The 27,762-nt window shown below is 43.2% G+C and overlaps 2 protein-coding genes across 2 annotated transcripts in view; one reads left to right on the forward strand and one right to left on the reverse strand.

The window, feature by feature from the left end:
• Positions 1 to 317, reverse strand: part of LOC117554619 (coiled-coil domain-containing protein 102A-like) — an 82,196-nt gene extending 81,879 nt beyond the window's left edge. Inside the window, exon 1 of the mRNA XM_034229067.1 lies at positions 131 to 317. The gene's annotated coding sequence lies outside the window, so the exon portion shown is untranslated. The remainder of the gene's footprint in view (positions 1 to 130) is intronic.
• A 2,026-nt stretch (positions 318 to 2,343) lies between these two features.
• Positions 2,344 to 27,352, forward strand: LOC117554627 (gamma-taxilin-like). The gene is given in 12 exon segments (XM_034229077.1): positions 2,344 to 2,389; positions 18,385 to 18,493; positions 19,092 to 19,242; positions 20,403 to 20,494; positions 21,096 to 21,266; positions 22,000 to 22,194; positions 23,899 to 24,018; positions 24,147 to 24,221; positions 24,331 to 24,423; positions 24,499 to 24,594; positions 25,963 to 26,171; positions 26,173 to 27,352. Coding segments are annotated over 11 exon segments (1,452 nt in total). The 5' UTR covers positions 2,344 to 2,389; positions 18,385 to 18,400; the 3' UTR covers positions 26,330 to 27,352.
• Positions 27,353 to 27,762: the final 410 nt, after the last annotated feature.

The raw sequence follows: 27,762 nt of genomic DNA on the forward strand, positions 1-27,762 counted from the left end.
TATTATTTGGTGATTGATACTCCAAAAGCCGATGAAAATGATTGGCGTCATTTGACACCAGTGTGTCTCAAAGCAGTGGACTCAGTCAAACTATCAGCCGCTATAACAACAAAAGCAGGGCAGAACGTACCGTGAAGGGAGCCCCGGTGAACACCGCTGTTATCCCCGCCTAGTACAGTATGTTTATCCCGGTATAGCAGCTGAGGCTTTCCTTTTCCCGACCAAACCCCGGTGTGGTAGATGTTCTCTTTCTGCCGTTTTTTCTCTCTGGTCTGGTGAATGGAAAACGTCGTCCTCACTTAGGAGAGAAAACGGGCGGGTCTCGAGCCTTTGAACAACGCGTCCGACCAATAGGCGGCCGATCTAAAAACAATATTCTGCTGTGAGACAATCGGGTTCTGTCTCCAACACACAGACGTGTGCTCATTGGCTGGCTAAGTGGTAACCTCCCAGTTGAAATGACTACAGCACCGGGAGAAGAGCTGTGGAATGTGATGCCTCCGGCTCCTATCACTTCACCTCCAGCTGTGGAACAAAGCGCCATGGATGTGGGGGACCTGCCCTTTGGTCAAGCGTGTGCAAAAAAACATTGTTGGTAATGAATCATTATTACACATTTGTAAGGATATATTCTACAAATGTGTAATAATGGGAGCTATGATCATTTATGAACGCCTGTATCACAACTATCAATAATACAAATCAAATTCTGAATTTTAAACATGTTTTTTTTTTGTAAAATAAAAAATGAAGTGTTATTATTCTATATCAATAATCACACATTTAGAACATAATATGTCTTCATGTCAACTTCCTAAAGTCAACATGAAGATCAGTTCAAATGTGTTGTTTTGTCAGACCAACAGTGCAAAAACACTGGGGTCTTCCAATATTGGAAAACAGAGAACATCAGCTTTCTCACATTGGACAAGCTTGAACTTTACAATTGTTCCATAACAAAGCAACACACAGCGTAAATGTTTGACAGAGCAAGTGTGCTTTTCCAATGATGTCCCATGTTATTATTTATAGCATGATATGATACTTTGGGGAGCAGCTCTTGAACTTTGCTTTGACAAATATGTGCCCTTGTCGTACGATCTGTCAAACAGATCGTAGACTGAATAGATGTATGTAATTAAACAAGTTTGAAATATCTAATCTAGTAAAGTTACACTGGGCCAATAAGTAATTGGCTCGATCAGCCTAATTAAATGCTAAACTGAAAACGACACAGCAACTATGAGACAGTATCAGCTAGGTCAAGAGAATGACACATTCATAAGAAGACAATGGCGCCCCCCTATGGCATGCAATGACTGGTCTACCATAAAAACATTTCAAACTTTATTTTGTTTAAAGTTTTTAACAGTTTTCTCTTGATGGTAACAAAATAGAACAAAGTCATGAATGGTCAATATTGACCCCCCATTCCTCTATCTTAAACCATGACTATTGCATCTCATTATAATTCATATTTTGAGAATAGTTTGCCGGAAGTAGGGAGACAAGCCCCCTTCCAAAACCAGTTTGTCTCACACCTAGGCCTAAATGCTACCGTGAGTTATGTTCAATATAAGACTATAACATTGTCTTTTCATTTCCATTTCATACAAACAAAATACTTCACATTGTTACTGACTATGATACATTTCCATAGGTTCTTTGTTCTACCTCCAACTGGTTTGCATATTTTTTAGTATGGTTTTAAAATGGAGTCTTGAAATGAGACTGAGTCAGATGATACATCAGAATGAATATTGAGTCTAAGCAGCACTTGGCGGCTGGTGGAATTTTTTTCTATGTAGGGCTGTGCCCATAGTGTGCGTATGCAATCAATTTCAGCAAACATCCCAGTTTGACTTAATGCAACAAAAACAGGAGTTTTCAGTGTTAATTTACCAGTCTTAAATTGTAATGCCTCCATAAACAATTTAAGCATTTGAGACTGAGGACTATGTACACATACTTAAAAACAATGGCATTAGCAATACTTGCATGTGTATATGATGCATATATATAATATATATATATATATGTATACATAGATAGATAGATATACATTAGATTTTTCTCACGGACCACACTTTGAGAAGCACTGTAACAAATTGGATATTTACTTCACATACCAGAGTAGCGAAAACGATTATGGTATGATTATTATAATAATCCTACATAATAAGACATTAGCATTTTTTTAATTGCCTGATAAACATTGAAATCAAACGTGTGTTGCCACGCATTTTATAGAGAACTGAGTACAATTGTTATACTAGATTATAATATGTTCTTTGCACGAGTTCGACTAGTGCTGTAGTTTGAAAAGATGTAACCGGAAGTGTACTAATTATCTGACAGTGTCCTGCTTCCATCCAGTGTAAAAACACAGGTAAAAACGCTCTAGCTTTTTTAGCACAGTATTTGCTTTTTTCTATATAACTTCAAAAGGTGTATATTAGCTGTCACTATCAGCCGGCAATTGTGACTTGTGTATTCTCCATCCCACATTTGATATTTGCTAAAGTAAAGTTCACTTTCAGTGTTAACCATCAGGACTAGCCACCAACTAGCTTTTAGCACCAGATTAGCATTAGCTCGGCTAACAGTAGCAAACTTGTAAGCTTACATTATAATTGTGATGTACCCTTTCCCCGAATACCTGTTGTTAAGAACGATTTACGCTTGACCCTCAAACTTCATAATGTTAACGGCAATTTACTTCAGGTGATAAATAGTGAAAGGCTTGCTGTGCGTAGAGCTAACAAACGATAGCTAGCTACCATAACCAGGAACCGTACGCGCTGACCGATGGGACGTCACACCAGACTCCCTTTAACATCTCTCAGGTTTACGGCTGCATCGCTGATTTTATACAGCACATTGCTTTAACTCTATCAATTTAAACGCATTTATGTGTAGAATGGTGTATCTTTCAATTCGGCTCAGCAATTAAACTCGATTCTATCTGTATTCAAACGTTTTTGGAGTTGGTTAACGTTATCTTACGTTACTTCCCGGGATCATGGGAACCCCCGTTAAGTATCCCTTTGTTAAATATTTTACGTTATCTTGAGTTGACTCATCGTTAAATTATAAGAAGGCCGTAATCCCAGAGTTGTATATTAAGTGAACAACACGTTTAGTAGCTGGTACAGCAGTCGGTCTCAGGTGCTCTGTGGGGTCAGTTTGTTCTGATGTCAAACGACCCGTTGTGTATCTGTTCAGTTTACAGTCCATTATACCTGTGGCGTTCACTAATATCAGATATGTTGATGTTTGACAGGCTCGTGAAGTTTAACATTGTTCATTTGTATCAGTTTACACAGTGCACACCAACACACGACAAAGTTCATTAGCTACACTGACTGTGTTTTGTGTCCTCGAGGTTATGTAGTTTATTATTTCATGTCTAGACATCATCACCTGTTCGGAGCCCTTTTAATGTGACAGTTTGTGCGACGCTGCTAAGCTAAGCTAACGTGAACAGTAAACGTTGTATTGTGTAGGCATGACTCAGTCGGCGTGGTAGTAGGGGGCATCTGCATAACTTAAATTATGTGTGGTTGGAAGACCCGCTTATACCTTACAATCAAAGGGTAATTCACATTACTGCTGAGGGATGCCGGGTGACAGAGGCAGCCTGCTCCACACCACACGTGGTTGACTTTTGCTGTCTGGTCTCATTGCACCGCTAAACTAAATGTCCACTGTTGCATGGAACCAGCCACACCACAAAAGCTAAGCCCAGTTTCAGAGAGGTTGTACTTTTGACATTGTATCGCTGTTTCCCTACCCCTGATGCTGTAGGCCTGTAGAACATCAGTGTAGAACATCAGCCTGTAGAACATCAGTGTAGAACATCAGTGTAGAACATCAGCCTGTAGAACATCAGTGTAGAACATCAGCCTGTAGAACATCAGCCTGTAGAACATCAGTGTAAAACATCAGTGTAAAACATCAGTGTAGAACATCAGCCTGTAGAACATCAGTGTAGAACATCAGCCTGTAGAACATCAGCCTGTAGAACATCAGCCTGTAGAACATCAGCCTGTAGAACATCAGCCTGTAGAACATCAGCCTGTAGAACATCAGCCTGTAGAACATCAGCCTGTAGAACATCAGCCTGTAGAACATCAGCCTGTAGAACATCAGCCTGTAGAACATCAGCCTGTAGAACATCAGCCTGTAGAACATCAGTCTGTAGAACATCAGCCTGTAGAACATCAGTCTGTAGAACATCAGCCTGTAGAACATCAGCTGTAGAACATCAGCCTGGTAGAACATCCAGCCTGTAGAACATCAGCCTGTAGAACATCAGCCTGTAGAACATCAGCCTGTAGAACATCAGCCTGTAGAACATCAGCCTGTAGAACATCAGCCTGTAGAACATCAGTCTGTAGAACATCAGCCTGTAGAACATCAGTGTAGAACATCAGTCTGTAGAACATCAGCCTGTAGAACATCAGCCTGTAGAACATCAGTGTAGAACATCAGTGTAGAACATCAGTCTGTAGAACATCAGCCTGTAGAACATCAGCCTGTAGAACATCAGCCTGTAGAACATCAGCCTGTAGAACATCAGTCTGTAGAACATCAGCCTGTAGAACATCAGCCTGTAGAACATCAGCCTGTAGAACATCAGTCTGTAGAACATCAGCCTGTAGAACATCAGCCTGTAGAACATCAGCCTGTAGAACATCAGCCTGTAGAACATCAGTCTGTAGAACATCAGCCTGTAGAACATCAGTGTAGAACATCAGCCTGTAGAACATCAGCCTGTAGAACATCAGTCTGTAGAACATCAGTCTGTAGAACATCAGTCTGTAGAACATCAGTCTGTAGAACATCAGCCTGTATAACATCAGTCTGTAGAACATCAGCCTGTAGAACATCAGTGTAGAACATCAGCCTGTAGAACATCAGCCTGTAGAACATCAGTCTGTAGAACATCAGCCTGTAGAACATCAGTCTGTAGAACATCAGCCTGTATAACATCAGTCTGTAGAACATCAGCCTGTAGAACATCAGTCTGTAGAACATCAGCCTGTAGAACATCAGTGTAGAACATCAGTGTAGAACATCAGCCTGTAGAACATCAGCCTGTAGAACATCAGTGTAGAACATCAGCCTGTATAACATCAGTCTGTAGAACATCAGCCTGTAGAACATCAGCCTGTAGAACATCAGTCTGTAGAACATCAGCCTGTATAACATCAGTCTGTAGAACATCAGCCTGTAGAACATCAGTCTGTAGAACATCAGCCTGTAGAACATCAGTGTAGAACATCAGTGTAGAACATCAGCCTGTAGAACATCAGTCTGTAGAACATCAGTGTAGAACATCAGTGTAGAACATCAGTCTGTAGAACATCAGCCTGTAGAACATCAGCCTGTAGAACATCAGCCTGTAGAACATCAGTGTAGAACATCAGCCTGTAGAACATCAGCCTGTAGAACATCAGCCTGTAGAACATCAGTCTGTAGAACATCAGTCTGTAGAACATCAGCCTGTAGAACATCAGTGTAGAACATCAGCCTGTAGAACATCAGCCTGTAGAACATCAGTCTGTAGAACATCAGTCTGTAGAACATCAGCCCTGTAGAACCATCAGTCTGTAGAACATCAGCCTGTAGAACATCAGCCTGTAGAACAATCAGCCTGTAGAACATCAGTCCTGTAGAAACATCAGCCTTGTAGAACATCAGCCTGTAGAAACATCAGCCTGTAGAACATCAGTCTGTAGAACATCAGCCTGTAGAACATCAGTCTGTAGAACATCAGCCTGTAGAACATCAGTCTGTAGAACATCAGCCTGTAGAACATCAGCCCTGTAGAAACTCAGCCTGTAGAACATCAGTCTGTAGAACATCAGTCTGTAGAACATCAGCCTGTAGAACATCAGTCTGTAGAACATCAGTCTGTAGAACATCAGTCTGTAGAACATCAGCCTGTAGAACATCAGTCTGTAGAACATCAGTGTAGAACATCAGCCTGTAGAACATCAGCCTAGTTAGAACATCAGCCTGTAGAACATCAGCCTGTAGAACATCAGCCTGTAGAACATCAGCCTGTAGAACCATCAGTCTGTAGAACATCAGTCCTGTAGAACATCAGTCTGTAGAACATCAGTCTGTAGAACATCAGTCTGTAGAACATCAGTCTGTAGAACATCAGCCTGTAGAACATCAGCCTGTAGAACATCAGCCTGTAGAACATCAGTCTGTAGAACATCAGCCTGTAGAACATCAGTCTGTAGAACATCAGTCTGTAGAACATCAGCCTGTAGAACATCAGTCTGTAGAACATCAGTCTGTAGAACATCAGTCTGTAGAACATCAGTCTGTAGAACATCAGTCTGTAGAACATCAGCCTGTAGAACATCAGCCTGTAGAACATCAGCCTGTAGAACATCAGTCTGTAGAACATCAGCCTGTAGAACATCAGTGTAGAACATCAGTCTGTAGAACATCAGCCTGTAGAACATCAGCCTGTAGAACATCAGTCTGTAGAACATCAGTCTGTAGAACATCAGCCTGTAGAACATCAGTGTAGAACATCAGCCTGTAGAACATCAGCCTGTAGAACATCAGCCTGTAGAACATCAGCCTGTAGAACATCAGCCTGTAGAACATCAGCCTGTAGAACATCAGCCTGTAGAACATCAGCCTGTAGAACATCAGCCTGTAGAACATCAGTCTGTAGAACATCAGCCTGTAGAACATCAGTCTGTATAACATCAGTCTGTAGAACATCAGCCTGTAGAACATCAGCCTGTAGAACATCAGCCTGTAGAACATCAGTCTGTATAACATCAGTCTGTAGAACATCAGCCTGTAGAACATCAGTCTGTAGAACATCAGCCTGTAGAACATCAGTCTGTAGAACATCAGCCTGTAGAACATCAGTCTGTAGAACATCAGTCTGTAGAACATCAGTGTAGAACATCAGCCTGTAGAACATCAGTCTGTAGAACATCAGTGTAGAACATCAGCCTGTAGAACATCAGCCTGTAGAACATCAGTGTAGAACATCAGTGTAGAACATCAGTGTAGAACATCAGCCTGTAGAACATCAGTCTGTAGAACATCAGCCTGTAGAACATCAGTCTGTAGAACATCAGCCTGTAGAACATCAGTCTGTAGAACATCAGCCTGTAGAACATCAGCCTGTAGAACATCAGTCTGTAGAACATCAGCCTGTAGAACATCAGCCTGTAGAACATCAGTGTAGAACATCAGTGTAGAACATCAGCCTGTAGAACATCAGCCTGTAGAACATCAGTGTAGAACATCAGTGTAGAACATCAGCCTGTAGAACATCAGCCTGTAGAACATCAGCCTGTAGAACATCAGTCTGTAGAACATCAGCCTGTAGAACATCAGTCTGTAGAACATCAGCCTGTAGAACATCAGCCTGTAGAACATCAGCCTGTAGAACATCAGCCTGTAGAACATCAGCCTGTAGAACATCAGCCTGTAGAACATCAGTCTGTAGAACATCAGTGTAGAACATCAGCCTGTAGAACATCAGTGTAGAACATCAGCCTGTAGAACATCAGTGTAGAACATCAGTCTGTAGAACATCAGCCTGTAGAACATCAGCCTGTAGAACATCAGCCTGTAGAACATCAGTGTAGAACATCAGCCTGTAGAACATCAGCCTGTAGAACATCAGCCTGTAGAACATCAGTCTGTAGAACATCAGTCTGTATAACATCAGCCTGTAGAACATCAGCCTGTAGAACATCAGCCTGTAGAACATCAGCCTGTAGAACATCAGCCTGTAGAACATCAGTCTGTAGAACATCAGTCTGTATAACATCAGCCTGTAGAACATCAGCCTGTAGAACATCAGCCTGTAGAACATCAGCCTGTAGAACATCAGCCTGTAGAACATCAGCCTGTAGAACATCAGCCTGTAGAACATCAGTCTGTAGAACATCAGTCTGTAGAACATCAGCCTGTATAACATCAGTCTGTAGAACATCAGTCTGTAGAACATCAGCCTGTAGAACATCAGCCTGTAGAACATCAGCCTGTATAACATCAGTCTGTAGAACATCAGTCTGTAGAACATCAGCCTGTATAACATCAGTCTGTAGAACATCAGTGTAGAACATCAGTCTGTAGAACATCAGTGTAGAACATCAGCCTGTAGAACATCAGTCTGTAGAACATCAGCCTGTAGAACATCAGCCTGTAGAACATCAGCCTGTATAACATCAGTCTGTAGAACATCAGTCTGTAGAACATCAGCCTGTATAACATCAGTCTGTAGAACATCAGTGTAGAACATCAGTCTGTAGAACATCAGCCTGTAGAACATCAGCCTGTAGAACATCAGCCTGTAGAACATCAGTCTGTAGAACATCAGTGTAGAACATCAGCCTGTAGAACATCAGTCTGTAGAACATCAGTCTGTAGAACATCAGCCTGTAGAACATCAGTCTGTAGAACATCAGCCTGTAGAACATCAGTCTGTAGAACATCAGCCTGTAGAACATCAGCCTGTAGAACATCAGCCTGTAGAACATCAGCCTGTAGAACATCAGTCTGTAGAACATCAGTCTGTATAACATCAGTCTGTAGAACATCAGTCTGTAGAACATCAGCCTGTAGAACATCAGCCTGTAGAACATCAGTCTGTAGAACATCAGTTTGTAGAACATCAGCCTGTAGAACATCAGTGTAGAACATCAGCCTGTAGAACATCAGTGTAGAACATCAGCCTGTAGAACATCAGCCTGTAGAACATCAGTGTAGAACATCAGTCTGTAGAACATCAGTGTAGAACATCAGCCTGTAGAACATCAGTCTGTAGAACATCAGTGTAGAACATCAGTCTGTAGAACATCAGCCTGTAGAACATCAGCCTGTAGAACATCAGCCTGTAGAACATCAGCCTGTAGAACATCAGCCTGTAGAACATCAGCCTGTAGAACATCAGTCTGTAGAACATCAGCCTGTAGAACATCAGCCTGTAGAACATCAGCCTGTAGAACATCAGTCTGTAGAACATCAGTGTAGAACATCAGTCTGTAGAACATCAGTTTGTAGAACATCAGCCTGTAGAACATCAGTGTAGAACATCAGCCTGTAGAACATCAGTGTAGAACATCAGCCTGTAGAACATCAGCCTGTAGAACATCAGTCTGTAGAACATCAGTGTAGAACATCAGTCTGTAGAACATCAGTGTAGAACATCAGCCTGTAGAACATCAGCCTGTAGAACATCAGTGTAGAACATCAGTCTGTAGAACATCAGTTTGTAGAACATCAGCCTGTAGAACATCAGCCTGTAGAACATCAGCCTGTAGAACATCAGCCTGTAGAACATCAGTCTGTAGAACATCAGCCTGTAGAACATCAGCCTGTAGAACATCAGCCTGTAGAACATCAGTGTAGAACATCAGTCTGTAGAACATCAGTGTAGAACATCAGCCTGTAGAACATCAGCCTGTAGAACATCAGTTTGTAGAACATCAGCCTGTAGAACATCAGCCTGTAGAACATCAGCCTGTAGAACATCAGCCTGTAGAACATCAGCCTGTAGAACATCAGCCTGTAGAACATCAGTCTGTATAACATCAGTGTAGAACATCAGTCTGTAGAACATCAGTTTGTAGAACATCAGCCTGTAGAACATCAGTCTGTAGAACATCAGCCTGTAGAACATCAGCCTGTAGAACATCAGCCTGTAGAACATCAGTCTGTAGAACATCAGTGTAGAACATCAGTCTGTAGAACATCAGTCTGTAGAACATCAGTTTGTAGAACATCAGCCTGTAGAACATCAGCCTGTAGAACATCAGCCTGTAGAACATCAGTCTGTAGAACATCAGTGTAGAACATCAGTCTGTAGAACATCAGTCTGTAGAACATCAGTTTGTAGAACATCAGCCTGTAGAACATCAGCCTGTATAACATCAGTGTAGAACATCAGTCTGTAGAACATCAGTTTGTAGAACATCAGCCTGTAGAACATCAGCCTGTAGAACATCAGCCTGTAGAACATCAGCCTGTAGAACATCAGCCTGTAGAACATCAGTCTGTAGAACATCAGTGTAGAACATCAGCCTGTAGAACATCAGTCTGTAGAACATCAGCCTGTAGAACATCAGTGTAGAACATCAGCCTGTAGAACATCAGCCTGTAGAACATCAGCCTGTAGAACATCAGTGTAGAACATCAGCCTGTAGAACATCAGCCTGTAGAACATCAGCCTGTAGAACATCAGCCTGTAGAACATCAGTGTAGAACATCAGTCTGTAGAACATCAGCCTGTAGAACATCAGCCTGTAGAACATCAGCCTGTAGAACATCAGTCTGTAGAACATCAGCCTGTAGAACATCAGCCTGTAGAACATCAGCCTGTAGAACATCAGCCTGTAGAACATCAGCCTGTAGAACATCAGTCTGTAGAACATCAGTGTAGAACATCAGCCTGTAGAACATCAGTCTGTAGAACATCAGTGTAGAACATCAGTCTGTAGAACATCAGTTTGTAGAACATCAGCCTGTAGAACATCAGCCTGTAGAACATCAGCCTGTAGAACATCAGTGTAGAACATCAGCCTGTAGAACATCAGTCTGTAGAACATCAGTGTAGAACATCAGTCTGTAGAACATCAGTGTAGAACATCAGTCTGTAGAACATCAGTGTAGAACATCAGTCTGTAGAACATCAGCCTGTAGAACATCAGCCTGTAGAACATCAGCCTGTAGAACATCAGCCTGTAGAACATCAGCCTGTAGAACATCAGCCTGTAGAACATCAGTCTGTAGAACATCAGTGTAGAACATCAGCCTGTAGAACATCAGTCTGTAGAACATCAGTGTAGAACATCAGTCTGTAGAACATCAGTTTGTAGAACATCAGCCTGTAGAACATCAGCCTGTAGAACATCAGCCTGTAGAACATCAGCCTGTAGAACATCAGTGTAGAACATCAGCCTGTAGAACATCAGTCTGTAGAACATCAGTGTAGAACATCAGTCTGTAGAACATCAGTGTAGAACATCAGCCTGTAGAACATCAGTTTGTAGAACATCAGCCTGTAGAACATCAGTCTGTAGAACATCAGTCTGTAGAACATCAGTCTGTAGAACATCAGCCTGTAGAACATCAGCCTGTAGAACATCAGTGTAGAACATCAGTGTAGAACATCAGTCTGTAGAACATCAGTGTAGAACATCAGCCTGTAGAACATCAGCCTGTAGAACATCAGTTTGTAGAACATCAGCCTGTAGAACATCAGCCTGTAGAACATCAGCCTGTAGAACATCAGCCTGTAGAACATCAGTCTGTAGAACATCAGTGTAGAACATCAGCCTGTAGAACATCAGTCTGTAGAACATCAGCCTGTAGAACATCAGTTTGTAGAACATCAGCCTGTAGAACATCAGTCTGTAGAACATCAGTCTGTATAACATCAGTCTGTATAACATCAGCCTGTAGAACATCAGTCTGTATAACATCAGTCTGTAGAACATCAGCCTGTAGAACATCAGCCTGTAGAACATCAGCCTGTAGAACATCAGCCTGTAGAACATCAGTCTGTATAACATCAGTCTGTAGAACATCAGCCTGTAGAACATCAGTCTGTAGAACATCAGCCTGTAGAACATCAGCCTGTAGAACATCAGTCTGTAGAACATCAGTTTGTAGAACATCAGCCTGTAGAACATCAGTCTGTAGAACATCAGTGTAGAACATCAGTCTGTAGAACATCAGTGTAGAACATCAGCCTGTAGAACATCAGCCTGTAGAACATCAGTCTGTAGAACATCAGCCTGTAGAACATCAGTCTGTAGAACATCAGTGTAGAACATCAGTCTGTAGAACATCAGTCTGTAGAACATCAGCCTGTAGAACATCAGTCTGTAGAACATCAGTGTAGAACATCAGTCTGTAGAACATCAGTGTAGAACATCAGTCTGTAGAACATCAGTCTGTAGAACATCAGCCTGTAGAACATCAGTGTAGAACATCAGTCTGTAGAACATCAGTCTGTAGAACATCAGCCTGTAGAACATCCAGCCTGTAGAACATCAGCCTGTAGAACATCAGTCCTGTAGAACATCAGCCTGTAGAACATCAGTGTAGAACATCAGTCTGTAGAACATCAGCCTGTAGAACATCAGCCTGTAGAACATCAGCCTGTAGAACATCAGCCTGTAGAACATCAGTCTATAGAAACATCAGTGTAGAACATCAGCCTGTAGAACATCAGTCTGTAGAACATCAGCCTGTAGAACATCAGCCTGTAGAACATCAGTCTGTAGAACATCAGCCTGTAGAACATCAGCCTGTAGAACATCAGCCTGTAGAACATCAGCCTGTAGAACATCAGCCTGTAAAACATCAGCCTGTAGAACATCAGTCTGTAGAACATCAGCCTGTAGAACATCAGCCTGTAGAACATCAGTCTGTAGAACATCAGCCTGTAGAACATCAGTCTGTAGAACATCAGTGTAGAACATCAGCCTGTAGAACATCAGTCTGTAGAACATCAGCCTGTAGAACATCAGTCTGTAGAACATCAGTGTAGAACATCAGTCTGTAGAACATCAGTCTGTAGAACATCAGTGTAGAACATCAGCCTGTAGAACATCAGTCTGTAGAACATCAGTGTAGAACATCAGTCTGTAGAACATCAGCCTGTAGAACATCAGCCTGTAGAACATCAGTGTAGAACATCAGCCTGTAGAACATCAGCCTGTAGAACATCAGTCTGTAGAACATCAGCCTGTAGAACATCAGTCTGTAGAACATCAGCCTGTAAGAACATCAGCCTGTAGAACATCAGTCTGTAGAACATCAGTGTAGAACATCAGTCTGTAGAACATCAGTCTGTAGAACATCAGTGTAGAACATCAGCCTGTAGAACATCAGTGTAGAACATCAGCCTGTAGAACATCAGTCTGTAGAACATCAGTGTAGAACATCAGTCTGTAGAACATCAGCCTGTAGAACATCAGTCTGTAGAACATCAGTGTAGAACATCAGCCTGTAGAACATCAGCCTGTAGAACATCAGCCTGTAGAACATCAGTGTAGAACATCAGTCTGTAGAACATCAGTCTGTAGAACATCAGTCTGTAGAACATCAGTCTGTAGAACATCAGTCTGTAGAACATCAGTGTAGAACATCAGTCTGTAGAACATCAGTGTAGAACATCAGTCTGTAGAACATCAGTCTGTAGAACATCAGTCTGTAGAACATCAGTGTAGAACATCAGCCTGTAGAACATCAGCCTGTAGAACATCAGCCTGTAGAACATCAGTGTAGAACATCAGTCTGTAGAACATCAGTGTAGAACATCAGTCTGTAGAACATCAGTCTGTAGAACATCAGTGTAGAACATCAGCCTGTAGAACATCAGTTTGTAGAACATCAGTGTAGAACATCAGCCTGTAGAACATCAGTGTAGAACATCAGCCTGTAGAACATCAGTCTGTAGAACATCAGTGTAGAACATCAGTCTGTAGAACATCAGTTTGTAGAACATCAGCCTGTAGAACATCAGCCTGTAGAACATCAGCCTGTAGAACATCAGCCTGTAGAACATCAGCCTGTAGAACATCAGTCTGTAGAACATCAGTGTAGAACATCAGCCTGTAGAACATCAGTCTGTAGAACATCAGTGTAGAACATCAGTCTGTAGAACATCAGTTTGTAGAACATCAGCCTGTAGAACATCAGCCTGTAGAACATCAGCCTGTAGAAACATCAGCCTGTAGAAACATCAGTGTAGAACATCAGCCTGTAGAACATCAGTCTGTAGAACATCAAACCTGTGTAGAACATCAGTCTGTAGAACATCAGTGTAGAACATCAGTCTGTAGAACATCAGCCTGTAGAACATCAGTTTTTGTAGAACATCAGCCTGTAGAAACATCAGCCTGTAGAACATCAGCCTGTAGAACATCAGCCTGTAGAACATCAGCTGTAGAACATCAGCCTGTAGAACATCAGCCTGTAGAACATCAGCCTGTAAACATCAGCCTGAGAACATCAGTGTAGAACATCAGCCTGTAGAACATCAGTCTGTAGAACATCAGTGTAGAACATCAGTCTGTAGAACATCAGTGTAGAACATCAGTCTGTAGAACATCAGCCTGTAGAACATCAGTTTGTAGAACATCAGCCTGTAGAACATCAGTGTAGAACATCAGCCTGTAGAACATCAGCCTGTAGAACATCAGTGTAGAACATCAGTCTGTAGAACATCAGCCTGTAGAACATCAGCCTGTAGAACATCAGTTTGTAGAACATCAGCCTGTAGAACATCAGCCTGTAGAACATCAGCCTGTAGAACATCAGCCTGTAGAACATCAGTCTGTAGAACATCAGTGTAGAACATCAGCCTGTAGAACATCAGTCTGTAGAACATCAGTCTGTATAACATCAGTCTGTAGAACATCAGCCTGTAGAACATCAGTCTGTAGAACATCAGCCTGTAGAACATCAGCCTGTAGAACATCAGCCTGTAGAACATCAGTCTGTAGAACATCAGTTTGTAGAACATCAGCCTGTAGAACATCAGTCTGTAGAACATCAGTGTAGAACATCAGTCTGTAGAACATCAGTGTAGAACATCAGCCTGTAGAACATCAGCCTGTAGAACATCAGTCTGTAGAACATCAGCCTGTAGAACATCAGTCTGTAGAACATCAGTTTGTAGAACATCAGCCTGTAGAACATCAGTCTGTAGAACATCAGTGTAGAACATCAGTCTGTAGAACATCAGTCTGTAAGAACATCAGTCTGTAGAACATCAGCCTGTAGAACATCAGCCTGTAGAACATCAGCCTGTAGAACATCAGTCTGTAGAACATCAGTGTAGAACATCAGCCTGTAGAACATCAGTCTGTAGAACATCAGCCTGTAGAACATCAGCCTGTAGAACATCAGTCTGTAGAACATCAGCCTGTAGAACATCAGCCTGTAGAACATCAGCCTGTAGAACATCAGCCTGTAGAACATCAGCCTGTAGAACATCAGTCTGTAGAACATCAGTGTAGAACATCAGCCTGTAGAACATCAGTCTGTAGAACATCAGCCTGTAGAACATCAGTGTAGAACATCAGTCTGTAGAACATCAGCCTGTAGAACATCAGCCTGTAGAACATCAGCCTGTAGAACATCAGCCTGTAGAACATCAGCCTGTAGAACATCAGTCTGTAGAACATCAGCCTGTAGAACATCAGTCTGTAGAACATCAGCCTGTAGAACATCAGCCTGTAGAACATCAGTCTGTAGAACATCAGTGTAGAACATCAGTCTGTAGAACATCAGTCTGTAGAACATCAGTGTAGAACATCAGCCTGTAGAACATCAGTGTAGAACATCAGCCTGTAGAACATCAGTCTGTAGAACATCAGTGTAGAACATCAGTCTGTAGAACATCAGCCTGTAGAACATCAGTCTGTAGAACATCAGTGTATAGAACATCAGCCTGTAGAACATCAGCCTGTAGAACATCAGCCTGTAGAACATCAGTGTAGAACATCAGTCTGTAGAACATCAGTCTGTAGAACATCAGTCTGTAGAACATCAGTCTGTAGAACATCAGCCTGTAGAACATCAGTGTAGAACATCAGCCTGTAGAACATCAGTGTAGAACATCAGCCTGTAGAACATCAGTGTAGAACATCAGCCTGTAGAACATCAGTCTGTAGAACATCAGTCTGTAGAACATCAGTGTAGAACATCAGTCTGTAGAACATCAGTCTGTAGAACATCAGTCTGTAGAACATCAGTGTAGAACATCAGCCTGTAGAACATCAGCCTGTAGAACATCAGCCTGTAGAACATCAGTGTAGAACATCAGTCTGTAGAACATCAGTGTAGAACATCAGTCTGTAGAACATCAGTCTGTAGAACATCAGCCTGTAGAACATCAGCCTGTAGAACATCAGTGTAGAACATCAGTCTGTAGAACATCAGTGTAGAACATCAGCCTGTAGAACATCAGCCTGTAGAACATCAGCCTGTAGAACATCAGTGTAGAACATCAGCCTGTAGAACATCAGCCTGTAGAACATCAGCCTGTAGAACATCAGCCTGTAGAACATCAGTCTGTAGAACATCAGCCTGTAGAACATCAGTCTGTAGAACATCAGTCTGTAGAACATCAGCCTGTAGAACATCAGCCTGTAGAACATCAGCCTGTAGAACATCAGCCTGTAGAACATCAGTCTGTAGAACATCAGTGTAGAACATCAGTCTGTAGAACATCAGTGTAGAACATCAGCCTGTAGAACATCAGCCTGTAGAACATCAGTGTAGAACATCAGTCTGTAGAACATCAGTGTAGAACATCAGCCTGTAGAACATCAGTGTAGAACATCAGTCTGTAGAACATCAGTCTGTAGAACATCAGTCTGTAGAACATCAGCCTGTAGAACATCAGCCTGTAGAACATCAGTGTAGAACATCAGCCTGTAGAACATCAGCCTGTAGAACATCAGTGTAGAACATCAGTCTGTAGAACATCAGTGTAGAACATCAGTCTGTAGAACATCAGCCTGTAGAACATCAGTCTGTAGAACATCAGTCTGTAGAACATCAGCCTGTAGAACATCAGCCTGTAGAACATCAGTCTGTAGAACATCAGCCTGTAGAACATCAGTCTGTAGAACATCAGTCTGTAGAACATCAGTGTAGAACATCAGCCTGTAGAACATCAGTCTGTAGAACATCAGTCTGTAGAACATCAGTGTAGAACATCAGCCTGTAGAACATCAGTGTAGAACATCAGTCTGTAGAACATCAGTGTAGAACATCAGTCTGTAGAACATCAGTCTGTAGAACATCAGCCTGTAGAACATCAGTGTAGAACATCAGCCTGTAGAACATCAGCCTGTAGAACATCAGTCTGTAGAACATCAGTCTGTAGAACATCAGCCTGTAGAACATCAGTCTGTAGAACATCAGCCTGTAGAACATCAGTCTGTAGAACATCAGCCTGTAGAACATCAGCCTGTAGAACATCAGTCTGTAGAACATCAGCCTGTAGAACATCAGTCTGTAGAACATCAGCCTGTAGAACATCAGCCTGTAGAACATCAGCCTGTAGAACATCAGTCTGTAGAACATCAGCCTGTAGAACATCAGCCTGTAGAACATCAGCCTGTAGAACATCAGCCTGTAGAACATCAGCCTGTAGAACATCAGCCTGTAGAACATCAGTCTGTAGAACATCAGTCTGTAGAACATCAGTCTGTAGAACATCAGTCTGTAGAACATCAGTCTGTAGAACATCAGTCTGTAGAACATCAGTCTGTAGAACATCAGCCTGTAGAACATCAGCCTGTAGAACATCAGTCTGTAGAACATCAGCCTGTAGAACATCAGTGTAGAACATCAGCCTGTAGAACATCAGTGTAGAACATCAGCCTGTAGAACATCAGCCTGTAGAACATCAGCCTGTAGAACATCAGCCTGTAGAACATCAGCCTGTAGAACATCAGTCTGTAGAACATCAGCCTGTAGAACATCAGTCTGTAGAACATCAGCCTGTAGAACATCAGCCTGTAGAACATCAGCCTGTAGAACATCAGCCTGTAGAACATCAGCCTGTAGAACATCAGCCTGTAGAACATCAGTCTGTAGAACATCAGCCTGTAGAACATCAGTCTGTAGAACATCAGCCTGTAGAACATCAGTCTGTAGAACATCAGCCTGTAGAACATCAGCCTGTAGAACATCAGCCTGTAGAACATCAGCCTGTAGAACATCAGCCTGTAGAACATCAGCCTGTAGAACATCAGCCTGTAGAACATCAGCCTGTAGAACATCAGCCTGTAGAACATCAGCCTGTAGAACATCAGCCTGTAGAACATCAGCCTGTAGAACATCAGCCTGTAGAACATCAGTCTGTAGAACATCAGTCTGTAGAACATCAGCCTGTAGAACATCAGCTCAGATTTGATCGATGTAGCCATGTAGCTTAGTCTGGGACAGTCCATTGTCCCTGTCAACAAACTGGGTAATACAATGAATAACACACTGCGGTGTCTGTATTGGGAAAGTACTCCAAGATGATCAGATTCAGCTGAGAGGATGCTGTTATTAAGTCAAATTCTGGCTAATATTAACAACTAAAATAAAGACATAGTTCATAGTTTTCTGTGGTTAAACCCTAGCAATCGAGTCATGAGCCTTTTCTGTGATGTTTAGCCTTCACACTCGGTAACATGCTTTGGCAACACTGTTATCTGAAACTACCATGCCAATAAAGCCCCTTTGAATTGAGTAATGGAAAGAGATTTTTGAATAAATGAAATGAGCCGGCCCTAATCCTCACCACTTTATTTACGGCCATGCTGTCATTAAATTCATATTTTCAAACAATTCTGCTTTACCTTACATTTCTAGCTTGTCATCAGGACTAATGGAGGCAACGGGAGTTTGTGAGCTCGATGTGGCGACCAGAAGAATAGTGGGGGGCAGCGACTCTCCCCCCGACCTGGACAGCCCATGTCAGGTAAGCACTATTGCCCTCTGCTTTATGAGCGGTCTTCTTCTCTCTTTTTGTTCATGCCCTTGATGATACTGTCAAGTAACAGTTTTGTTTGAAATATCCTGTACATTGCACTGGATTAGATGCAATTGTTTCTCTAAAAATAGCTTGTCATTTTTTAGCACCGTTGCTCTTTCAATACATGGGTTTGGCTATTCACTCCAAAACCATCCTTTTTTACAAATGGTTTTTTTGTTCATCAAAAACCTACAGTTAAGTACTTAAACATTTAAAATACAAATGTGTAATCATTTAAAAGAAAACAAATCAGATATATCAATACTTGTCAGTTTTGATGCTCCATTCAACCAACAGAATGTTACTGAGGAGGTGATTGGTCGTCCACCAATATTTAGGTCGGTGGTTTGATCCCCAGCCCCTTCAGGCGACATGTCGATGAATCCATGATCGAGATACTTAATGCCATATTGCTCAGAGGGCAGGGCCAACAGTGTGTGAATGTGAGTCTCTCTGAGGAGGGGCACCTTGTTTGGCAGCCCCTGCCTTTTTACAACTGTGTGAGCTATATATTGCTGCTTCGTGATCGTGTGCGTGTGATCAGGAGGAGGTGGCGGCAGCGTTTGGTTTGGGCCTGTGCTGTGCTGAGGAGGAGAGGGGGGAGACTCCAGGCAGAGAGGACAGCCCCAGCGACCTGGGAGAGACGGAGCTGGACCCCGGGGGAGACCTGAAGAGCGGGGAGGACAAGGCGTTTGGTAGGAACACTGCAGTGTGTGGGACACTTTGAGAAATGCACCTTGAGTCACACATGTGATGGCAAGTAGATTATAGAGAGTGGACTTTGTCTTAGTATAATAGTATATGTATATATTTTTTTTTATTTAAATATATACAATTCACATACTACATACTAAAACAGACCCACAATACTCACTGGAATTAATGTATCACTTAATAATACAAAGCTTAGTTAAATACTCAATTCTGATTGGTTAATGTGGACTTTCAGAAGTCTGCCCTTTATCAAAAGCAGGCTGTTACTGAGGAAGCTCTAAGCAAAGGGACCAAGTGCACTCATATCAATCCACAGAAAGAAGTCCAGTCAATTTAACCAAACGCTTATAGCTTTCCTCCATCAGAAAACTAAATGAATTCATTTGAATATTCATCTCTATATTTGTGGACGGCATAATCTTTGCATTCATGAGGGCTAAAGTGTCCCCAGTAAAGAGGAGAGAAGAAGGCGACAGACTGTGGCAATGTTTAAAGACAGAAAAGAACATGTGAACAGTCTACTTGGACAGTCGCCGCAGTTTCAGCCGTTGCTCTACAGTCGAAAGGACCTTTATTTCCAAGCGTAAGCAAAACATTCATTTGTATTGCTTGCACTTGGATATTTGTATTGTGGACATGTTGCTGGTTTATATAGCTGTCTAGTAAACTGGATGAGACTCAGTGGGCTGGTCATTAATGGGAAGAGAACCCCTTCGGGCCCCCCCTTGGTGTTGGGATCCTAGTCCCCCCGTCAGGGTTACTGCACATTAGTGACCGGCTCGCTGCATTATCCCTTACACAGCCATTACTTTAACACTCAGACTATATATCTACAATACAAGAATATACTACTGTATTATTGAGATATTTGTAGACAGTTTGGAGGAAAACATATTGCTGCAGTATTTACATAAATGATTATTATTATATGTATTCATCATATGAAAGCTATTCTCTATTTATTGCTGATTTAGCAGTTGTCTTACAGCATCCAGAAATGTAAGCGGGCGTTCGGCCAGTGTCCAGACCTTTTCACTCGTTGATGTTGCAGCTCATATTGAGATTGAATGAGATGTCTCCAGGGCTGCGCAGGCTAAACCTCCGCTTCATTCAGCTTGTGTGTTTTTGGTGTGCGTTGCAGGGAAGGAGGTTGTTCTTCTGATGCAGGCCCTGAATTCCCTCGCCACTCCTGAGGAGAAACTAGCTGCTTTGTGCAAGAAGTATGCAGACCTGGTGAGCTGAAGATGTGCATTTGAACAGGGTATCTAATATTCCAACAATATCAGGTTCTTCAGAGTACATCGTCCTGTACTAAGAATGAAAGACCGCTCTGCAGCTTTTAAATTGACATATTTCTCTGGTGATAAAGTTTTGTTGAAGTTCACTAGCCTTCTTTGCTTACCACTAATGAGACACAACGGTTAAACAATGAAATAGTTCAGTGTATTTATTTCCTTAGTACATAACAATTCTTTCATCAAGAGGGTGTTTTTAGGGGTTTAAATGAGCTTTTTGGGTTTCTACTAGAAACTATTTCAAAGAAAAAGACCAAAAAGAGAATGTTGGTACTACTGTGTGTATTGATGTGTTCACCTCAGTCCGGGGAAGCCCGTGGTGCTCTTATTATTTGCAGAGCAATTCCCTGCTCTTTAGCAAAGGTGGTTTCATTCTTTTCTAATGGGCCTGACAGGAAGGTGGGCACATGTACAGACTGGGGGTTGTATTTCACCTTTGATGGGTTGGTAGGCAGCACTCCTGATAACCACATGTATACGCACAGAATATGTGAGTTTTTTTATAATGATGCAATCCTTTTGATGTTCCCTGTGTTCAGTTGGAGGAGAGCCGCTGCCAGCAGAAGCGTCTTAAAGTGGTGCAGAAGAAACAGTCTCAGATAGTGAAGGAGAAGATCCACCTGCAGGGGGAGCACAGCAAGGCCATCCTGGCCCGCAGCAAGCTGGAGAGCCTCTGCAGGGAGCTGCAGAGGCACAACAAGACCCTGAAGGTAGCCTGCTGCCATCTTCTGTCTACACTGCGCTCCAATAGGCTAGCATAGTGATGCGGTTCATTGAAGTAGTGAAGGAGAATTCAACAGGACTTTGGAAAAGACAACCAAAGTGCTGGGCAGATCCGACTGTACTGACATGGGGGATGTAGTTATGAAGCTCTCGCAGATGGTACTGATGTTGAAACTACAATATGTTCATAAATGGACTACTAAAAGCACATTTGGATACGTTGTCCCGTGTGTTCTTATCGCCGTGTCTCATGCAGGCCTTATAAACATGGACAGCAATACATCTATATTATTACATTAGGTTAAAGGTTGGAATGTAAGTTCCAAGTTATGCAATACATCTACTACTGTTCAGATCAGTCCCATTCAAACATGGTAAATAAAACAAATAGCTTCAGGAACCCCACCCAACTCAGTAAACGCTGTCCTCATTTTACAGTTATTATCCTCACGTTCATTGTTCACCTCTTGCTTAAACGTAGAGTTTCTAAAAGAGATTTGTTTAAATGTCAGGAAGCTGAAGATGTGTTTATCCAGGCTGCAGCCAAACAGAGTTTACTGCTCACATGCAGGAGGAAGCACTGCAGGAATGTGGTGTTTGTTCAATGGTATGGAGGATCCTTGAATCTCAAACCTCAAAGTGGCTTTACAGAGACAGTGAAAAGAAAAGATATCTCATCCCAATCCAATACCATGTCCCTTCACTCTCTGTCCCCTGCAGGACGAGAACGCCCAGCGGTCCAGGGAGTATGAGGAGCAGAGGAAGGAGGCCATGCTGCACTTCCAGATGACGCTGAGCGACATCGAGGTGCAGATGGAGCAGCACAGCTCCCACAACACCAAGCTGAGGCAGGAGAACATGGATTTGGCTGAGAAGCTGAAAAAGCTCATCGAGCAGTATGAGCTCAGAGAAGAGGTACGAGTGCTACTCCTGCCTCTAAAACAGCTCAGTCTCAATGTGGAGCCTCTTCTCTGCTAACTTTAGGCGCGTTCACACCGCAGTACTTTTCCCACTTTAGTTCCGAAATGTTGCGTTCACACCAAAAAGAGCCGGAACTCAAATGAGAGCAGGGACTTTCGTGGGAGGAAAAGGTTCCTATGTCTGATTGGCTGGGCGGATTGCAAACCACGCCCCGTATAACTCCAAAAAGATTTTGTGAAGCTGCCATTTTATTATCCTCGCATTAGCATTATTAGCATTAGCCCAGCGCAGAAACGCAGAGAGACTAACTTATGGCAACACAAAAGAAAACATGGGAGCGGTGGAGCGGTGGAGATGAGGAGGTGTCGGCGTTTTGAACTTAGTTCATGAGAACTAAAGAGTTCTCATGAACCTTCGTGGGAAAAGTGCTGCGGTGTGAAAGCGCCTTTTGAGTTGGTTTACATGTGGAATTTAATTCAAAGCAGAAATTAAAATATGCTTAAACATGTCGGCCATTACACTAAACCACAGGGCAAGAAGACAATCAGTGTTCGAATTACCCATTTGCTTTCGGGGGAGCCCTATTTCTTTATTTTTTTGGCAATCATAGGCAGACCTGAAAGATGTTTCCTGCATTAGATCAGCATTGATTGCCAATAGGCCTACCTTGTTTGGTAGGACATCTTTTTTCTCATCTCCGAAATCTCAATCTCTTTTTCGTGTGCCTGGCTCTTAGTGCTTATAAATCTTTTCCGCAGGTTATTCTGTTGATCACTGCTGACTTCTCCCTGAATCCATTCTGGTGAAAGGTGCACTCAGGTGGATTTGTTTGCGAGCGGCAGGGAGATCAATACACTTTTTGCCTCTTTGCAAATCTCACATCCACATTTTTTTGAAAAACCATGGATACCTTTCATTCCACTCACTCCATATGTTCTGTGTCCAGTTAAAAGGCAGGTCATGGGCATCGTCAGGTTCCCTAGCGCAGGTGGCGCCGGCGGCTGTGGCCGTTGTTGAAGCCTCTTCAGGCTCCGCATCGGCAGGCCTCTCCCTCGGTGTGGAGCTGTCAAACTCGACCCTAACGCCGCTTACAGCCGGCCAACTAAAAGTTGTTCCGTTCACGTTGTCATTTTTAGACTCCTGCGCTTCTTTGCTTGTGAATCCAAAAGCTGAGAGGCTTGGCTGTTTTCGTTTCGCCATATTTTTTATTACAAAGCCAGAGTTACAAAAATACCAGTATGAAAATATCAAATTGCACGCCAGCATCGCCTGCCGTAACCATAGCAACGTAAGTAGCGTAAAAAATGCAGCGCCGCCACGTACAGATGGCAACACCCAGAAATATTCATAAATATAAAACAAATATTCAGAAACTGTAATGAACAATGACTATTATTTATTTCAAGAACTTTTATTTACAGAAACTCAACATTTCTAATCTGTGTGACACAAATATGCACGATTCTTTTGGGCCCCCCCTATTTATCTCAAAGTCGGCCTTCAGGGGAGCCCCCCCCCTCTTCGGGGGAGCCAAGCTCCCCCTGGCTCCCCCCCATTTCGAACAGTGAAGACAAATAGAAAGAAAAGTAAATCAGGAGCACATATTCTTAAGAGTTAGGGCTGGGGTTTGTGTATCTGTATAAATAGCTAAAAGATAAACTGGAGACATTTACATTTTGAATAATTCCCCCCCGACAGCACATAGACAAGGTGTTCAAACACAAGGAGCTGCAGCAGCAGCTGATGGACGCCAAGCTGCAGAGAATCACGGAGATGATGAGAGAGGTGGAGGACAAGCAGCAGAGGGAGAGAGACTTTGTGAGTTCTTCTGTTTCTCTTCTCGTTCTGAGGCTGCATCCTTCATAGCAAATACATAGCAGGTAGCTTCAATCACTGGTGTCACAAAGTATTTAGGATCATGAACTGACTGTGCTGTAATGCTTCAGCTGCTGCAAGACGCCACAGAGTCCAGACGCAAGTGTGAGCTGATGAAGGAGCAGGAAACCCAGCTCAAACAACAGGTACACCCACACCCACACACACACACACACACACCACGTACAGGGGGAATATCCTGGTGTGAACCCAGCTCAAAGTCTGACATGTGTCCTTTCTGCTCTCCTCTCTTAGCTCTCCCTGTACATGGACAAGTTTGAGGAGTTTCAGAGCACTCTGGCTAAAAGCAACGAAGTGTTCACCACCTTCAGACAAGAGATGGAGAAGGTGACACACTTCCTGTTGGCTAGAGTTTGGGTCCTGCTGCTTTCACAGCTGTTAACTGTATGGCTTTCTCTCCAGATGACCAAGAAGATCAAGAAACTGGAGAAGGAGACGACACAGTGGAGGACCAAATGGGAGAGCAACAACCAGGCTCTGCTGCAGATGGCTGAGGAGGTGACTCATCACGCTCTCTGATTTGGGTTGAGTGGGAGTAGTAAGGACAACGAAAAGATACCAATGATTGGGAAATATCTCAGGCTGTGTGAGAGTGAGATTAGAGGCTGCAGATCAGTCACATCTCTGAGTTAGGGACAGAACCAGGGTCAGCCTAGCATCAAGCAGCGGGGAACCGGCTAGCCTGGCTCTGTCCAAACAAGTGTTACAACACTTCTCAAGCTCACTGATTATCATGTTCTATCCAATAGGTCTAATCTTTCACACACACAGACACACACACACACACACAGACACAGAGACACACACACACACACACACACACAGACACAGAGACACACACACACACACACACACACAGACACACACACACAGACACACACACACAGACACACACAGACACACAGACACACACACACACACACACACACACACACACAGACACACAGACACACACACACAGACACACACAGACACACACACACACACACACACACACAGACACACACAGACACACACAGACACACACAGACACACACACACACACACACACACACACCACACAGACACACACACACACAGACACACACACACAGACACACACAGACACACACACACAGACACACACACACACACCACAGACACAACACACCACACACACAACACACAAACACACACACACACACACAGACACACACAGAACACACACACACAGACACACACACACACAGACACACACACACAGACACACACACACACACACAGACACACACACACAGACACACACACACACACAGACACACACACACAGACACACACACACACAGACACACACAGACACACACAGACACACACACACACACAGACACACACACACACACACACACACAACACACACAGACACACACACAGACACACACACACACACACACAGACACACACACACACACACACACACACACACACACACGTAAGATGATTGTATTAGGGAGAGTGATGTGCTAGAACACATCTGCTTAGCCAACGGTCAAAAAGAGAGCCAATAAGAATATTTCTAACCTCTTCTTCAAATGAAAGAAATGACTCTTTTTCAATGAATCCAGAATCATTGCTTCTAATTAAACTAATGTGTTGGGTTCACTCATATTCTCCCCTTTTCTCTAGAAAAGGGAATTGTGTGTATAATGGAAATATGAACCTTTCTCGATGTCCTCTTTTCCAACTTGTCTAAACTAATATCTGAACAGGTGAGGCTCCACCTGCTAGCTTCTACTCCTCTAGATAGAGCTGTGACACCGTGGCCTCACACTAAGCGTGTTGAAGCTGCTGTTTGATGCCCTGTGTGATGGACATGCTGTTGTGTTGTAGAAAACTCTGCGTGACGGACACTTCAAAGCGCTGCAGGGGAAGCTGGAGCTGCTGGAGCGGCTGTGCAGAGCGCTGCAGAAGGAGAGGAACGACCTGAACAACCAGCTGAGCCTCCTGCAGGAGACCCCCAAGACCACGCAGACCCCCGAGACCCCCGAAGCCCTGCCACGGGAGCCCTTCGTCTGTGAGGAGGCTGACGAGGAAGAGGGGGGGGGGGGAGGGGGAGGCACAGGGGCTGGAGACGGAGGGCATCCACGAGGCTCCCAGATCCCCTGAAGTGGACCCCACACCGGCTGCTACTCACACAACCACTGCTGCTGCTCCACCCAGCAGCCAGCCTGCACAGCCCCCCTCCCCCCAGGACTGACCCGCCTTTAGGCCTGTGTGTAGGTGAGGGGTTGGGCCTGTAAAGCAAATTCATGGGGTTAGATTTATTTTTCTTTATTTTATTTGTATTCTAGACTCTCCTGGTTTCCCCATATATATTTAGTTGGCTAGTTAAATGATTGTAAAACAAATGTTTTGTCATAAGGGAAGATGTAGGCTAACATGGGATGTGGGGAACTCAAACGAATGATACAGAAGAAGACATGTTGTTGTTGTTGTTGTTGTTGTGATGCCCACTGAAGAAACAACTAAAGCAATATAAAGAGATTTTTGTGATGGAAGAAACTCATTTGATTTCCATATGGTCAGCTCAGCAGGCTGTACAGAAAGGTGCCATCATGTGTCCTCTGGCAGGTCAAATACAGTTGATCATGTTTGATCCCCTACCCTATACATCACAAAGCAGCTCCTCTATCTGATAACCTCTTACCGGCTCCATCTCCATTGAGAATCACTCTTTTCTTGTGGATAGAATGATCCAGGAATGTGGCCATTTGTTCCTCTTCATGATATCATACACCTCCATTTCAATGTGTGGTTTCCTAACCTTCTCCTTTGGAGTTGTAGTCAGTGAGAATCAGGTTTTTGCTCCTCACCATAATCTTCCTTAAACGAGAACAAAGGCATAAGTCACTGTGTAGTTTGCTCTGAGCCTTGCAGTCCCATTGATTATTATCTGACCCCCCCACCCCTACTTTCCCCCCATGTGTGGATTTCAAAACCAAGGTGGTTTGTGTAATTAGTGTTGGTGTAGGATGGGGGAAGACTTTTCAGTCCAATTGAATCATTTGCTCTTGCGTTGCCGCAGACTGACTCAGGTAATGTCAGAATCTACCTCTGCAGGTGAGGCTGAAGGGGAGGACGAGTCACCACAACTTTGGAGAGCTCTATTTCTGTTGGGGGACAAAAAGAGATTTGCCCACACCCCCTCTTTGATTGTACAATGTTCTTAAAGTCCTGTCTTGATTTTCAATAAACTTTTTGTAGAATTTGCAAAAACGTTGGATTTATTTCCTGAATATTTATTTCCTGGATGTCAGTTAGGCACATGGGAGTTCCCATATGCATTTACAGCCACGGTAAAGAAGGGTTCATTTCACAACATTAAAGGTGGGGCAGGTCATTTGAGAAACCAGCTCCAGTGCGCTAGAATTTGAAAATACACAGCCGGAACAAATCTGCCACTTCCTCACAGAGCCCCTCCTCCAACGCACACATGACCAATGAGGGCACGAGATAAGTTTGTGCCCAGATGGAAGGCTGACAGGCAGGTAGGCCATCCAGTTACTTTAGCCGGCTCAGATGATTGGTCGTGCTTTTTACAGCGCCACGGCTTCCACAGATGAAATTGTTGTATGGATTTTTTGTCAAAGCACTTCAGATATTCATTGCTATCGGGACGTTAAGAGCATT

Source organism: Gymnodraco acuticeps, unplaced genomic scaffold (genome assembly GCF_902827175.1).
Source record: "Gymnodraco acuticeps unplaced genomic scaffold, fGymAcu1.1, whole genome shotgun sequence".
Lineage (NCBI taxonomy): Eukaryota > Metazoa > Chordata > Actinopteri > Perciformes > Bathydraconidae > Gymnodraco > Gymnodraco acuticeps.